Consider the following 17,362-nt stretch of genomic DNA (forward strand, 5'->3'; position numbering starts at 1 on the left):
ACACGTTTTAAATACCAGGTTTAAGCAGGTTTTGCGGTGTGAAAGCAGCATTAGGCTTTCCATCCCACTATCTTTTGCTACTAGTATTGTATTGCTGTTTTGTACATGACACTTCTTTGCACATTAATGGGAATTTTGTTTGTTGGCTTTTTGCTCTTTATTGAAAAACAATAAAAATAAATAATGATAAAAATGATACAGGAATTTCCAAGGCTTGGTCATGTGTATATTCTCTTCAATCCCGGGATTGACATCCCTAATTAAAAATTTTGGGGTGCCTCTGAAACCAGGCGACCTGGGGAGCCACGCGTGTGGGGATGGTGGAAGCGGGCGGACGTCAGTGACTGCCTGCGCAGCGTGACCTCTGACCGTCATGCTGCACAGATCCACAGGCCAAGCATCGGGAACAGCCGGGCAGCGTTTGAGTGGGTGCTCAGATGCTGTCCGGCATTAGACTGCTCATGCGCAATCCCAGGACTTAAATCCCGCCAGTTTTGGGGCCAAATCCTGGGATCCCTCCGATCCTGGGATTGGCCACCCTAATTGTATGGAATCACTTTGCTCCTACTAATATGTCCTCATTCTTTATTTAGCTTTTTCTTTTTTAACATTTTGTCTTTCTAGGTCAGGCATGGGCAACCTGTGACTCTCCAGCTATTGTGAAACTCCAAGTCCCAGCATGCACTGCTACAGTTTTGCTATTAAGGAGTGCTAAAACTGTGGCAAGGCATGTTGGGATATGTAGTTTCACAACAGCTGGTAAGCCACAGGTTGCCTATGCCTGTTCTAGACAGATTAGGTTTTTTACAACTGGGTCATTTAAATAACTTTTCCAAATGTCTTGTTCGCAAAGCAGTTATTTTCATTCTCTTCCGAGCACCCAAGGGAGGTGGTGATGCGAGTTGTGTGTGCAATAAACTGCAAAGTCTAGCACATGATGAATGTGGGGAAACACATGTCTTTTGGTGACAGAAATATAAATGATTGATTTTGGTATGCAGCAAATATATTGCTATGTTGTAGCTATGATTTGGTAGATTCCTGTGTTTTCTCTTTTATGTACCATTGCCATAATCTATCTATCAATGTCTATCTACTCCTCACCCCTCTATAGGGTGCAGTACTGCGAATGACCACTAGAGACCAATCGGCAGACCAAATTACTCCATTGCATGCTAAAAGATGTCATAATGGAATTTGAAAGCAATTTTTGCAGGGACACTGGTCTGTTTTAAACTTGCTGGATATGGAGAGGGGGAGCTGTAAATACAGAGATTGGAGGTAGGAGCAGATGGGGACGGAGCGCTTGTGGGCTAAAAAACAGTCACAGCTCAAAGTGAAAGTACATGGCAGAAGCCGCCATTTTGACGGTCTTTTAATAACTCTTGAATAAAGAGTTGGACTAAAGATTTCTGAATAAATATTTTATACTGTGTGTGTATATGAAATATGCATAATAAAACCATTCTTTCTTTTTTTAATCATCCACTTCTTAAGCATTAACATACTTACATGTATAACAATCTTGCACATCGGTAGAGAGATTACCTGTATGTGAGTAGGGGACTCCAGGCTGCCACGTCATCACTGTACAGAAGTCAGCTATCCCATATGCCATCAACTTTATAAAAACACCCCATACTGGGCAGTAAATCTAACTGTACATTATCATTATTGCAGCAGGTGCATTGCCAACATAGATTATATATGTAGTTATATGCACACGTACATACACATATACACTCCCATACACCAAGACTGGCACAGGTGAGTGTGCCAATGAAAAACAAGCAATGTTTTTTTATTTACAACCATACTGCTTACGTGTTACTGTGCTTGTGAGTGAGATTTTGACACCAATTATTATTTTGACTATATTACATGAGAGCCTATACGATTGTTAGTACGAGTACCTGCTTATCCGAATAATATCACAAAAATCTAAAATAACATTTCCTGCAATTCCAGGTGGTTTAAAGAATCAGGATAAAGGAGCCATGCGAGTCTCAAGGAAACAGGAATTGAGCAGATAATTGACACAATTTGAAGACACTGTTCTCTGTTCCATCTCCCCCATCATCTCTGGTGGGGTTAGAGTCAGGATGGCCGATAGTCATTTGGTAGTCCCAAAAGAAAATGTCACAGCAAGTGTAAAGTGAGAATGACTGTGAGAATTGCCCCTACCAGCAGGAAGAAAGGAACCCAGGTCTTCAGGAAGGCTCCAACACTAGAAGTACACAGGGTGTTCAAAAATGACATGTTAAATAATACAGTTATATATCCAGATACGTAAAAACATAAGTAGTAAAAGTCATGCACTAACCTGACATATCGGCTGTAGAACAGGCTCAGGAAGCAGAGTTTCACCATATTCCAGGAGGTGTTATTGTATTTCATAAGGTTCAGTGCCATGGCCACATGGGAATGACAATTATCACAGCACAAGTTATGCTATAAGAAATGGGAAATACCAGACACAATTGAGAGGGAGGAAACCTGCTAGTGAAAGGGACTAAAGGAGAAATGTATTAAACATTCTAATGCAGGCATTTCCCACCTCAATCTTCGAGGCACACAGTGACAGCTTAGCTATATCCATGCTTGAGCACAGGTGACCTAATTAGAACCTCAATTATTCGGCTTTAACCCCCTATGCTGAAGCCTATATAGCACTAATACCTGCACTGTTAGTTTACCCCAGGGGTGCTCGAATTATTTTGCTCAGGGGACCCCAGCAAGTTACTACTGAATGGCCACCACATGTGTGGTTAGTGAAGTGACCGCTTTTGTAACAGGGAGGCAGTGGGTAATGGGGGGGTGGGGGTGGAAAAGAGTGACAGGGGGATGGAAGAGGGAAGCAGTGGGTGTTCAATTAATGAGTTATACCTTGTCCCCCTCCACAGATACATTAGCCTAATGATCAGCAACATAGAGTCGGGACCCCCATGCTGAGAAGGCCGGGACCCACCTTGGGGTCAGGACCCACAGTTTGAGAACCTCTGGTTTACCCTGACGACTGAGGTTGGGATTGACTTTCTAAAGAGTGGCAAAGTGGACAAATGGAGCAGTTTCCCATAGCCCCAATCAGCTTCTAGCTAGTATTTATCTAGCCCAGGGGTTTCCAATCTTTTTGTAATCACGGCACCCTAGAGTATCAGAATTTTTCCACTGCACCCCTAGGCCCCAAAAATATATATCAAATGAAGTAGATTGTGTTTATATGTGCTTCTTAGGTTCAGTTATGTGGTAAAGGGCAGGATTTGGTTCTGATTGTACACATTTTATGATTGGCAGCCACCAGCACTGGTTTTGTCCAGAAATATTTGATCATAAATCATTTGAATTGGTCCTGGACGACCAACCCGAGGCACCCCTGCAAGTGTCCCGAGGCACCCCAGGGAGCCTAGGCGCACAGTTTCGGAACCACTGATCTAGCGCCTTCTATAATGATAGCCAGAAGCCCCTAACTGAGGCTGGATCTCAGTACTGTGCTGCATACTACAATGTAGTAACCGTATAGTGCAGTGGTTCCCAACCAAGTGCCCTAAATGCCCATAGACACTGGGCGACTCTGAGCTGAAAGCAGCTCACTTTTGTCTTTTGAGCTGCTTTCAGCTCAAAGGCTGTGTGTATGGGGCAGCGATGAGCACCGATGCACACTCCTGCATCATCGCTGGCCTCGCCACTCATCTGCTGGTATTAGCAGCATATGAGCAACGGGGTGGATGGCTTTCCATAGCATTCTCTTAACGAAAGTCGTCCACCCCTGGGAAAATCGTTAAAACCAGCGAAAATCGCTCAGTGTGTATGGACATTTACAGATCAGGTTTTCTTAGTCACCTTGTCGGTAGACTGTGCGTTACAAACTGTCATATTTTACAAATCCACAGATGACCAGGAAAACGTGAATTGTTGGGGTACTTGAGGGCCAGGTTTGCGAACTACTGGTATAGTGTATGCTACATGGACAGAAAACAAAGGAAGAAGGCATGGAGCTACGCACCATTCGGTGTTTATACTCTTCAGATGCTTCATGGACTGCTGTATCCCAAGGGTTGGTGCCACTGGCAAACACAAGGTTAGGGTCCAGCTGCCAATATCTAGAGAGAGGGAATCCGAACAAACAGGGAGAAGTCAATGAGAAATAAGGAGCTGGAAGGGAAGATGTGGAATTGTAAGAAAGTCACTTACTTAACTGGCTTCCCAAATGCCATGCAGTCCTCCTGTAAATAAGAATAAAACGGTTTCAAGTTGGGTATATTAATGTAGTTAGAACATATGCTTTCCCGGTACTTATGTAGTATCTGGGCGTCCGATTTTGTGATTGTATGCCTTACCTTAAGGCATACAATCAGATGCGATGCGATTTTGCATAGGATTCAATGTTAAGAAGGTCCTGTTCATTTCCCCACTATCCAAGTGGGCATAGAGTTGATTTTATATAGCATGGCGAGCGCACCGAGCCCGAAGCGTGGCGTGCGAAGCGCGCCCCGCGAGGGGACGCATATTTCTTAAAAAGTATTCTGTGTCCGCTCGCCACGCTTCGGGCTCGGTGGCTCGCTACGCTCGCCACAGGTTTATATCCAACTCCATGCCCACTTGGATAGTGGGGAAAGGAAAAGGACCCCTTTTTCCCATTGAATTCTATGTTAAAATGGACTCAGACCATTTTAACATTGAATCCTATGGAAAAATCTTGACCATCGCATACGATTTGGTCGCATGCGATGCGATCCGATTTCTAAATCGGACGCCCAGATACTACATAAGTACCGCTTTCCCTTGTACTCCACATATTTAGGAAAAGTATTTTGTCATAGTACAGAAGCTATAAGTATGATCTGTCTGTGGTACTTAAGGATTACCAAATTACAAATATACAAACAATTCAAGTTTATATAAAGTAATAAAACAACTAAAATAAAACCCAACACAACCATATAATTCTGTGATATAACCACACAACATTTTCATTTCCTACTCTAAAAACAATCCGAGACAATTGTATACTGGGATCGTTAATGATACTTGGAACAAAGGCATTAAAGTCAAGAAACTGAGCTACTGTATACTAAAAACATATGCTTAGAGAGGTTCAATTATCTATTAACACTGGGGGGGATGTTTTTCTGACTAATTGCATCATTAGTGTGCACATGAAGTAAGAAATTAGCTCCATAAAACATAATTACATTTTGGATTCAATAGTAAAACAAATATACAGGAGACCACGGATAGCTTTAAAATCCCTGTAACTGGCTTTCAGCATTCCATAGTTTACTCACAGATACATAATAAGGTCCGGCAAAGTCTCGGATCACACCAGATGATGTACAGATTCCCATATGGCCAATGAAAGGAAACAGCCATCTGAAGAATTCAATTCCAAAAGATGAATTAATGAATTAAGGTCATGCAATAATTATACCAGGATATTGGATACAATGTAAAAATAAGCAGTTTCCACTATTATGCTCAGTTTCAATTTTCTAAAACTAGCAAAGAAACCAATTACATAACAAAACATACCAACAAGACAATATAAAGATTCACAAACCATTAACCTTAAATATTTGCAGGATATTACCAGGAAAAAGAGGTTTTTGCCTGCAAATATTAATTATACCCCAAATGCACTATTTACAGATCACAGTATGTCCAATATCTGCGGCAGTCCCTCCATGTTATGATAGAAAATGCAGCCCCCATAGGCTTCTATGGGGGCTGCTCGGCTGCCAGACATTCCAAGCTCTGGAATTTGTAGCTTTACGCGATCACACTGCTCCAACTCTATGCCAGGATTGTCTCTTAAGGTGGCCATACACACGCAGATTTATATTCAGATCTGGCTGGTTGGAACAAAAACATGGTTATGGATGAGAGCAAATGACAGTTGACCATTTGCTTGAAAATGCTGGAAACCTGACAAACTGTCACTCATCCATAACCATGTTTTTGTTCCAACCATCCAGATCTGAAGATAAATCTTACTAGTGTATGGGCACCTTTAGGGTTACGAAACAGGGGGTTGACAGTCAGTGGGTCGACCACTAATGGTTGACAGTGACTAGGTTTACACCTGAAATGGTCTACATACCATAGGTTGACAATGGCAGGTTGACAAAAGTTTAGGGTCGACAATAAAAAGTTCAACACAAGTTTACAATTTTGTGTGTCTATGTCGACATATGTCAACATGGACACCATATAAGTGTACCGCGTCCCCTGGCATGTTTTGCTGCGCTCGGCACACTATTATAATATCACTCTATGCCCACTTGGATAGTAAATTAGGAACCAAGTCATTCTACACCACAAAAAAAATGAATACATTTTGTCAACCTTTTTAGTGTTAACACTGTCCATTTCCACCTTAAGCTCATGGGCTTGTCAGTGCCAACATATGGTATGTTGCCCATTTCCAGGTGTCTACCATTAGTAGCCTAGTGACTGTCGCCCTAGACATTTTTGACCCAGGCACCGAACACCTGCTCTTAGTGGAGTCAGTCTTTTTGCAAGAACACAATACTATATGCCTTTATAATATCTGTTTGTATATTACATCCTGCATATTCTTGGGTGGCAATCCAATAAAGTCACCAATTCCCGCTGGAGTACATCGCAGCTAAAAGGATTGACCACTGACATATATCATTGCAGGAAGGGTGAGAGATCTATATTTATAATAAGACGCCAATAAAAGGGCAGGTGATTTGTATTATAATAAAAGGCCATGTAGGGGGAAATTTACCAAGATGGGAGTTTAATTTTGGATGCGATGTTGCTATGGGCAGCCAATCAGCTACTAACTAATGTCTTCAAGAAGGTGCTAAATCAATAATTAGATTTTGATTAGTTGCCCATAGCAACAACCCATGTGAAATAGAACTCCCATCTTAATAAGTTTCCACCATAGTGTTCATTCTAGAGTGAACAAAAGGAAGGGTAAATCAGGCTCTTCTGTATGTGCCCAAATATGGGGCATGTCCTCATCTTTGCCACTCTTTGGGCATATCTAGCCGTAGTAGAGTATACTGTAGATACCATTTGCATGCGCATGGCTTCTTGACTTTGATCCAATTCATGGTACACTGTGTCCCTGGGGTGAGGATGGCAGACTGCTCTAGCTGGGCACTGTCATAATGGTATGGAGCAGTTTGTCAATGCAGAATCAGGCAGGGTGCAGAACCCCACTGAAATAGCCTATCTAGCAGGTTTAGGGAAAACTGGAGATATTGTTAACGTGCACATATTGTATAGTGTGTACAGGGCATAACTACAGAAAATTTAGACCTTTTCTGACAAGAATAGCATGCTAAGCCAAGACTGATGGCAATCTATATAAAGCGGAGTAAACGATAACCATGTTGAATGCCAATTGTACAATTCACAAGTGCTCTTTCTTCATCTCTGCAGTTGAAATAAGAAAGTTATCCATAGCTTGTGCACTATCTAGAGCAGGGGTAGCCAACTCCAGTCCTTCAGAGCTACCAACAGTTCACGTTTTCTAGCTCACCAAGCTGGGGCACAGGTGCACTCATTACTGACTGGCACATTATAAATGATCTACAGGTGGAGCTAATTACTTCACGGTACTTATGTATTAGCAGGGTGCCCTATTTGCATACGTACGGCACCGTAGAAAAATCGCATCACATGCACTTTTTTGCGTGTGATGCGATTTTCCTATGTAATTTATTCACTGCTTTCTACCCTCAGCCGATGCGATCGCACCACACGCAAAATTGCATGCGATTTTATATGGTGCAGTGCCATTTACTTTACACTTCTATGACATGCAATGAGATTTAGGCACCTCCCACTATCCACGCCACCCCGAAGCGTGGCTAGCGCAGCGAGTCCCGCGAGGGCCGGCAGAACGTGTCCTCCCGACCTTTTCATACCCCCACTATCCACGTCGGCTTGGAGTTGATTTTATATAGTGTGGCGAGCGCAGCGAGCCATTCCGATTACGTTACAAGTATTCCGGTGCGCTCGCCACGCTTTGGGCTCGGTGGCTCGCCACACTATATAAAATCAACTCCACGCCTAAGTGGATAGTAGGGGTATGAAAATGTCGGGAGGAAGCATTCCGCTGCATTTGCCAAGCTTCGGGGTGGCGTGGATAGTGGGGGGTGCCTAAATCTCATTGCATCTCATAGAAATGTATAGTAAAGTAAATGGCATCGCACCCTATAAAATCGCATGCAATCGCATGCGGTTTTGTGTGCTTTGCGATCGCAAGCGATGCGATCGCACTGCCCGAGGGTAGAAAGCAGTGAATAAATTACATAGGAAAATCACATCGCATCCGATCGCATCGCACGGAAAGAAGCATGCGATGCAATGCAATGCGATTTTCTCACGCAGAATCGCCCACTAAGCCCAGGAAAACGTTAACTGTTGGTAGCTCTCAAGGACTGGAGTTGGATATCCCTGATCTAGAGCCATGAAACAGAGCTCTCAATTGTGTAAGTTACCAAATGACAGGGTCATAGGTGCTACTCAGTCACTTTATAGAACATGGATTAAACGGACTACAAATAGCCAATATTCTGGCACTGTAAATTTTCTCATACTCAACCTAATGGTGAGAGGGAGAGATGTATGAAAACGTGGGAGATAAAAGTACCAATCAACCAATCAGATTCTAATTGGTTGGTACTTTATTTCTATCCAAGGTTTGATATATATATGACCAATACCAACATTATATTAATGACTTAAAAAAAAAATCTGCCAACTTTTGTAACCCTCAAATTTTAATGCCCATTTCATAAGCACACCGAACGCTGCTCTATGCTTAGCTGGATGGATAGATAGGTAGGAGATAGCACTGTTGTACATGTTCTTATATACGATGTCATGCTGTCTGTAGACATATAAAATCCTTTCTTACGTCAGCACAGGGATTGGTGTCCATACGACACAATGAGGAAAACGGCTTCTCTCCGGGTCCGGTTTCATCTTCTCCTCCACCACTTCCGCCATCACGGGTAGCAACACAGCCACTTCCGCCATCACTGTCAGTTTCCCACTGCGGCTTCACATGCCAGTTCTGACGTCACATCCTCCAGTCTCTAGTTTCCGCTCCAGCAGTCTGTAGATTTTGATTACTAGTGGTTGAATCGTTCACAATTCAGCTTTTCACCTTGTTCGCAAGTTATTTTGGCCCGTAGTTTATAAGCACCATGCTAGATCATTTGAATTTCCATTTTACGCCACTTTAATGTAAAATAGGTAGCCCGCCCCCTAGTGGAGTTATTTGGCATTAGCGGTGCACTGCACATAGAGAGAGAGAAAATAATCACATTTTTCCGGCAGGCCTTGAGTTTTTTTTGTTCAAACAAAGAAGTCAAATTGAAATGTCTTACAGGTACCAACATAGAGGAAGAAATAGGTCTGCAGAGCAAATATGATGTAGCATATATACTTATACAGAAATTTTCACAAATGTGCAGTTACCTAATGAGGGAAAAAAGGGTGCGGTGCTGTAGAAGCACACAAAGCTGCATTCAACTTCATCGGCAGTCCTGACTCCTCCAACTGCGACTCTATGCTATTTCTGCCTTTTCTCTTTGTGTACTGTACAGTCGTGTGTGGGCAATTGTGCAAGGCAGCAAGGACTGAGACGCAGTCTTTATACATGCATTAATATCAGGGCCGCCACTAGTAATGTTGGGGCCCAGGACTGACCTTCAGCTCGGGCCCCCAGCGGCACACCCCCCCCCCCCCCCCCTGCATGTCCGGCGCACGCCCCACCCTTGCGCGCGCCGGCACCCTTCCCCCATCGCATGCCTGCACCCCGCCCCCCCATTACTAATACTTACTAGAAGTGGCGGCGGCGTGGCATCTTCTCCCTCCGGGACTCAGAGCACTCACTGCACAGTGCAGCCTGCAGAGCCCCTATGTATCCTAGGCTCGGCACTGTGCAGGCTGCACTGGGTATTGTGCGCGCCTGGCCGCCGGGTGGGGGATACTGAGTGGGTGTGGGGGGTGGTGCCATGCCACTGTGGGCAGCTGCCCGGGCCCCTGCAGAGGCCGGGGCCAGGGGCAAATGCAGGATTTTCAGAAGGGGGTTTACAGAAGGGCGGAGCAAAGCACAGAGATGGACACTTAGGTGACCCAGTTTATGCCGGGTCAGTTAAAGTATTATAGATAGACCAAATGTATATAAATAATAATAAAATAAATATATATATATATACATACATACATACATACAGGGGCGTCAACAGCAGTGTAGACCCCTGGGCATAGCAATGTATTAGGGCCCCTACCGATCCTCCAGCGGTAGGGGTGGGGGAAGCTTTGATGTCCAACGGGTGTTAGGGGGTATTATATCAAGAGGAGGGGTGTATAGTGGAGTGGGCTTATTATTCATAATTTTCTGGTGGGAGGACAGCTTGCTTGACTGCAGATATCTCCAGTTCCCGGAAATAGATTTCTTAGATTTTAATGGAATTAAAAACTAGAGAATCCCACCTACCAAATGGTATTCGGGACTAGGGGATCAGAATTCAAAAGGCAGAGCAATCTGCCAACGAGTATATAAAACTACACACCAGGTGTGTGGAGCTGGAGCAGTAACCAGCTGCTCGAAGGCTGATATCTCTGGTTCTCGGAAAAGTAGAGACAAGCTTCTGGTGTCGTTCAAAGGGGGAGAGTCCCAGCTTTTAGAAAAACTCTAAGTCAGAAAGAACTTGAAATATCTGACTGGGAAGAGCAATTAACAGGCTGTACCCCTGGCACCCCCCTGTCGGCGGCCCTGAGTAATATACTGATAGTTCATCCTCATACGCCACTATTGCTTGCACCATCCAAACTTACACCATTCCTTTGGCAGGTGCAATTTCTCCATCTGACTACGGCCACTTATGACTCTGGATGTGCATCTGTGTACCCCATACCTGCCTACCTGACCCTCTCCATGAGGAAGAAAATGCTCTGTTCCTGGACTTCCCTAGTAATGTATGATTGCCATCACCTGTGGTGAAACACCTTTCTTTTTAATTAACTAGCTCCCCACAGGTGATGGCAATCATACATTACCAGGGAAGTCCAGGAACAGAGCATTTTCTCCCTTATGGAGCGGGTCAGGTAGGCATACCTCCCAACTGTTCTGCTTATCCTGGGAACGTCCCGATATTTTGGGACATTCCCGCATCCCTCCCGCCGCCGGCAGTGTCCCGCGGGGGGGGGGGGGGCAGTTGGGAGTCCCCCCCTGTAGTCCGTGAATAGACGCTGTGCGTCTATTCTTGCAGGCAGAGGGGCTGGGGGTTGGCTGGGCATGCCCCCACCGCGGCTAAAAACGGGGTGTGGCCTCATGGTAGCCCCCCAAAATTCGTTGGGAGGTATGGGTAGGCAAGTATGGTGTACCCACCCACCTCGGATACAAATTTGTTATGTGCATTTCTAACCTAGGAATGTCTATCACTTCCACAACATCTCTGATGAGGAGTATCTGATCATAACCTCACAATTGTGCATACAATTTGTGTAACTGTAACTCATGAGCCATAGGAATTTTTTTACATATGCTCAGTTGGCCACAACTCATTCCATATTGGCCTTTTATCTGGCTCTGAATCAGGCCCACTGTCTCTTTTATTGCTAGATTCATCACTACCCTCAATCTATTTATTTATTATCAGTTATTTATATAGTGCACACATGGGAGCTTATTCTGGTTGAATTTCGAAGCCTTGCCAGTCCCCCAGATGCCGCCCGCATGCCACAATCCCCCGTAGAGCTGCGAATGGATGATTTGCATAATCACCTTAGGTGTCTCCGATCTCGGAGTATCCTGTACAACAAGCGGGCGGCAACTGACACCCGCGTCATGGGCCATTACCATGAGAACGCCCATGAAACGCTGAGCGCCCCCCCTGCCTGCACTGCTAGGACTGCTCGCACCAAGCGTCTGCACATGCGCATAACTGCACATGCAAAGGCGCTAAAAATTGGTCCCTAGTGCGAATACGACCGATTAAATCAAAATAACCCCCATATTCTGCAACAAGGAAGTGGAAGTGAGTGGTATATGTGCCCTTATATTAACATGTAACGGAGAAGTAGTGTGCAGTCAGGAATTGGGTCCCTCTGTGTCTGGCCGCTGGCTGTGTACGGTTTCTGGGGTACCCACTAGCGCCTGTAAGATTAATATAGTTGCTCCCTCCAGATGATTGCTGTTGTCTGAGGGCAGCGCAGGTAGCTCCCAATGGATTACTGTCAGGCAAAAGCACTAAGAAGCTGATGACACTACAGACAGAACCAGAAGTGGCGCAACAAGGTTCATCTCTACGTCAATGAAAGACTTCTTCCTCTTCTGCCATTAGCAATATTAATTTAAAATTCCCCCAACTGGTCTGCAGTGTACCCCCAGGGGTACTTGTACCCAGAGGTGGAACTAGCTCATTGTGGGCCCAGGTGCAAAAATATGCTTTGGGCCCCCCACTCAAAATGTGAACCGTGTGCGCAAAAGATGGGCTGTAGTGTGTAAGTATAGTTAGGGTTATAGGCTGCAGAATGTGTGTATGGTTAGGGTTATAGGCTGCAGGGTGTGTACAGTATGTGTATGGTTAGGGTTATAGGCTGCAGGATGTGTCTGTGGTTAGGGTTATAGGCTGCAGGGTGGGTGTGGGTGTGTGTGTGTGTATGGTTAGGGTTATAGGCTGTGCTATATTTGTACAGTATGTGTATGGTTATGGTTATAGGCTGCAGGGTGTGTGTATGTGTATGGTTAAGGCCCATACACACTAGAAGATTTTCATATCAAAAGACTTTGCCAAAATCTCTGATAGATATATGTGTCACCAAAGTAGTGCGTACACACTTAGTTATTTTCCCAGGAGGCTGAAAATCTTTCATATTAAAGGTTATTTACGTAATGGTTTGAATTCCAAGGGTGGGAGCAGGGGCCATTTTATTCTGTGCATTTCTGTTCTGATTCAGAACTGATCGCTGGGCTGCATATATTCTGAGCCCAGCATTCAGGTAAACGCCACCGCACCCAGGGCAAAATCCCTCCCATTTGCAGCCGTGCATGTAGGGAGAAACCATTCACCATCAAATGACTTTCCCCTTGTGCGCAGTACCGAGTAAGCCAGGACTACTCACCACTACGATGGCCGTATGGGGGGTGGGCACTGATGACTCCCAATGGCTGGGAAACATCTGCATTTTCTGGTGAACTCCCAAAAAATGGCAATGGCATGCCCCAAAATGTCTGTCTGCTGTCAATAAGACCGCAAACGAACAGCGATCACAGGCGTTTGACATTGGTGACGCATATAATGCCAGCAGTGCATGTATACAGGGGCGTAACTAGATAGTCCCCATACAGGGGCGTAACTAGATAGTCCTAGGCCCCATAGCAAAAGTTTTTAAGGGCCCCCTAGTTAGCAACTGATGGTGATACATGTATGTAAAACATTACTTAAAGATGGGCCACCTTCAGCTTTGGGCCCCATAGCAGCTGCACCCCTTGCACCTATGGTAGTTACGCCCTTGCCCCCATAACATAATGTACATTGGTGAGCAGTGGTGGTGGTAACGTTTACAGTGCTGGCCATACGTTACCGCCTTATATTTTAGGAGACACAGGGGTTTTACTACTCGCACAGGACCCTCATCTATTGGAGGTTGTTATAGGGCGGACCCCCACTTAATACATAGACTGTTCTGTATAAAGTGTTATGGGAGGTGTGCTACCACTGGACATCAAAAATAGGAAGGTACAATGAAGAGAAGAAAGTATGTCCTTATGTGGTGCACCTATAGAGACTTACACGAATAAAATGTAACTTTTAATAATATTTTAAGAGAGCGAAATATAAAAACACACACACAACATAAACGCAGGGTGTTTTAAAATAACGGCGGCTCTCTGTTTCCACACACAATATTGTTTATCTATAATTCAATAACAGGAGTAAGTAGCCAACACTAGTATTATTGTAATCAATTATGTATTTATAGTGTTTAGTGGCTAAGATCCTTGTGTAGAGGTGCACATAATATAGTTAATACACACAGTTATATGTCGGCAATGTTGACACAGTTTCAAATATCTTTAATAGATAGCTCCTTGAGTGATCAGAAACCTGTCTGTATCACTACTATTCACCTAATAGCGGAGACCCCTAGTCAGGTTAATACTGGGGTCAACTCATATAATAAGGTTGACCCTCCAAGGAACCAATGTCGTCAGGTGATTTTCATCTATCATAGATGTAGGTTATACATGTAAAGGTGAGTCGCGACTCACAGGATACATATGTCTTGATTATTAAGATGGCTTGATTTGCCAGGTATCTGAGAGACAATAAGGGTGCATAAATAATACGCTGAAAAGCATTTTCAGCACCCACAGTCTTCCGCCAGATGAATTCCTGCAGGTAGGAGTCTAGATGCTGGAGTGTGGTGCCTCTTTGAAGCTTGTTGCGCCATTTACATGACCCCAAAAGGCGCTCAATGTTCTGTGTGTGAACACCAGTCTCCGGGTCGATGAAATGAAAACGATGATTCACCCGATGGTGGTATCCTGCCTGCTGCAGCTGCTCGGTATTATTGGCACGCCAGCAATTGGAGTAGATCGTTGTCCCCGGTTTAATAAATTGATTGATGGTGGCCATCAGAGTACTGGCATCACGTTTTTGGACATGTGTAACAAAGCACTCACCGGTGTCTCTTGAAATGTTTCCAAATATCCAGTTGAGGCAGCATCCATCCCACGTGACTTTTCCTCTGGACAAAGAGGCTCTCGTCTACTTCGACGATTTTACCTGGACCGCCAATACGACGGTGCGGGCCTCCCGCATCAAAATATTATAGAGGACCGCTGTTTTATTTGACAACTGAAATTGTCACTCACAGTAACTGATAGTTGTCAGCTCCTCCGCCCAGGAATAAATAAATCTGATAAGCGTTAGAGACAGTAAACGGCACCCCGGGAACCAATGTGCCGCTCTGAGGCTCACCTTCTTCCGACACGATTTTATATGGCAGCACCACATGCACTCTTTGATAGTTAAGAGCATTGGGTGCCCGTTAACACAATTTTGTTACTGGCAGCAAATTGTGCTGCTGGAAAAAAACAACTGCCTCCTCCTCTGTCTGCAGCAAGGTGAACATTGTGACAGGTTCTGCAGCCATTACTGTCACTTCTCCTTTACCTCTCACTGATGCAGCCATTACTGTCACTTCTTCACCTCTGACTGAATCTGACAGGGAGCAGGAACACTACGCTACTTCTGACTGACTACGCTTTTTACGCTGCCTATGCTGATTCTGACACCACAGCTACGCTAACTGCGTAATGGGCGCCATGCTAATATACAAGTACCATATTAACTAATGAGATTGCATCGCATCGCACGGCACAAAAATGGGACATGCGATGCGATTTCACTACGCCAGCATACGTATGCTAATTGGGCGCCGTGCTAATACACAAGTACCCCAATTTTTTGGGGAGTACCTCATACTCCCAGAGGAATGGGTACCCCTTTCTTATTTCATCCACTTCCCAGGGAGGTGGAGTGAATCCACAGTACCTGCGGAGGGAGCAGGACCAACTGACGTGTTTAGAGGAAAATAACATCATTCTGACTCTGCCTCTATGCAAATATTTCCCAATCACACCACATTCTCCATGTGGTGGCAGTGCCTAATAATACAATTAGCCCATCCCCATCCACCTGCAGGAATTCTTCAAAGTAGGCAAGTATGGTTTACAGCAGTGATGGCTAACCCAGCCACTCCAGCTGTTGTTGAACTACACATCCCAGAATGCCCTGCTACAGTTTTACTACTTGGCCATGCTAAAACGGTGTAGTTCAGCAACAGCTGGAGTGTCAAGGTTAGCCATCACTGGTTTACAGTAAAAGAAATAACATAATTTATTGGTAAAATCTGGTAAAATCTGGAATGTCAATATTCAAAATAGATAAAACTTCAAATGTACATAGGCCTGAGCAGAATATCAAATGCAAAACCACACTGCCAGAGCATATGGTTGATAAATGAACACAAGGGTGGCCAAACCACTTCTGGAGATCTACCAACAGTTCATGTTTACCATACCTGTGGTACATGTTTACCATAACTGTGGATCTGTAGACAAGATCTCTGAATTACCTAATACCAAGTGGTTTTTCAAATCTTATGTGCTGGGGGAAAACATGTTTAGTGTCTTTCTAGTCTAGAACAACCCCCTCTCCCTTTCCGCACCTGATGGGCACTACTAATTTGATTAAGCAGCTTTCATTCTGTTTTTATGAGAAATAGGCATTGATGGGACTTGCATTTAGAGAACGTGCTGTTTATTGTAGTGCCACAAGAAGGGTCTAGGGATGATGCATGGTAAGCTGGTTCTCAATTTAGATATACTGTATGTGTATGTGCTATTATCATGTGGCCTTACAGTAGACAATTATATGTCCCAGAGTGGGTAGGGATGGCCATCGACCATCGATGATTCAAAATCATTGATGGTTCATGGCCGATGTCGAATAGTTTTGCCATCGATGGGGGAGAACCAGATGGTTTTCAGATGGCAAAATGGTTTGCTTTTTTTTTTTTTTTAAGTGTCAGGACACTGAGCATAGCTCTGCCCCCCGACACCCATGAAGCCCCGCCCCCTGTGTTTTGATTGGCCCACAAGTCAATCAATCAAATACAATGGATGACCATCGATATGTAAAATTACGATGCGCGCTCCTGTGACAGCATAAATCGAAACCCAGATAGACAGGACAGCAATGACTATATAGTGCAAATGAATGCAGATTGTATGGATTGTATGTAAATAGTACAGAGATAGCAAGGATTGCATAGCACTCAAATCTTAAACTGAATAGCAAGGGAATCTCACCATGTGAACACACCATTAGTTATACTTGCTGTTTTGCTTTCTATGACTCAGTGCATGTTTTGTACCATTGAAATACATGTGCAGGATACATACAATTTAGCCTGTAAAGCTGTGTACACACTTGTACAATCTGCATGAGATCCAGATGAGATTTACAATTTAGACTATCTGCATACAATATATACAATTTAGACTATCTGCATACAATTTAGACTATATAGTGCAGATCTGCACTATATAGTCTATGCAGCCAAGACTTTCTGGCTGCGATACAGGAGCGCAAGGGTTAAAACCTGTGCGATCTGCATGAGATCCAGATGAGATTCTGACTATATAGTCAAAATCTCATGCGCATTGTACAAGTGTGTACACACCATTAGTCTCAGTGTACAAATATAATTGGTGGGCGTTTTGTTCAGTTTAACTAAAAATGTAAAACTCATTCTAACAAGGACTCCTCCATATACTGTAAAGGCTGAGACTCCT

At 44.2% G+C, this 17,362-nt stretch overlaps 1 protein-coding gene across 1 annotated transcript; it reads right to left on the minus strand.

The window, feature by feature from the left end:
• Positions 1 to 1,780: 1,780 nt before the first annotated feature.
• On the minus strand, positions 1,781 to 9,093 carry TMEM222 (transmembrane protein 222). The gene is made up of 6 exons (XM_083173318.1): positions 8,900 to 9,093; positions 5,286 to 5,370; positions 4,192 to 4,223; positions 4,004 to 4,100; positions 2,324 to 2,451; positions 1,781 to 2,227 (listed from the first exon to the last, which is right to left on the minus strand). Exons 1-6 carry the CDS (start codon positions 9,019 to 9,021, stop codon positions 2,140 to 2,142), a joined length of 552 nt encoding a protein of 183 aa, XP_083029444.1. The 5' UTR covers positions 9,022 to 9,093; the 3' UTR covers positions 1,781 to 2,139.
• Positions 9,094 to 17,362: the final 8,269 nt, after the last annotated feature.

Source organism: Crinia signifera, chromosome 2 (assembly GCF_055691185.1).
Source record: "Crinia signifera chromosome 2, ASM5569118v1, whole genome shotgun sequence".
NCBI classification, from domain to species: domain Eukaryota; kingdom Metazoa; phylum Chordata; class Amphibia; order Anura; family Myobatrachidae; genus Crinia; species Crinia signifera.

What these genes read in the sequence shown, in the direction of transcription:
- TMEM222 (XM_083173318.1), bottom strand. Translation starts at nt 9,021, where the DNA reads ATGGCGGAAGTGGCTGTGTTGCTACCCGTGATGGCGGAAGTGGTGGAG. An exon ending in CCGGACCTTATTATGTATCT is followed by an intron (nt 4,224 to 5,285) that starts GTGAGTAAACTA and finishes TCTTATTTACAG; the next exon opens with GAGGACTGCATGGCATTTGG. An exon ending in TTCTACAGCCGATATGTCAG is followed by an intron (nt 2,228 to 2,323) that starts GTTAGTGCATGA and finishes GTGTACTTCTAG; the next exon opens with TGTTGGAGCCTTCCTGAAGA.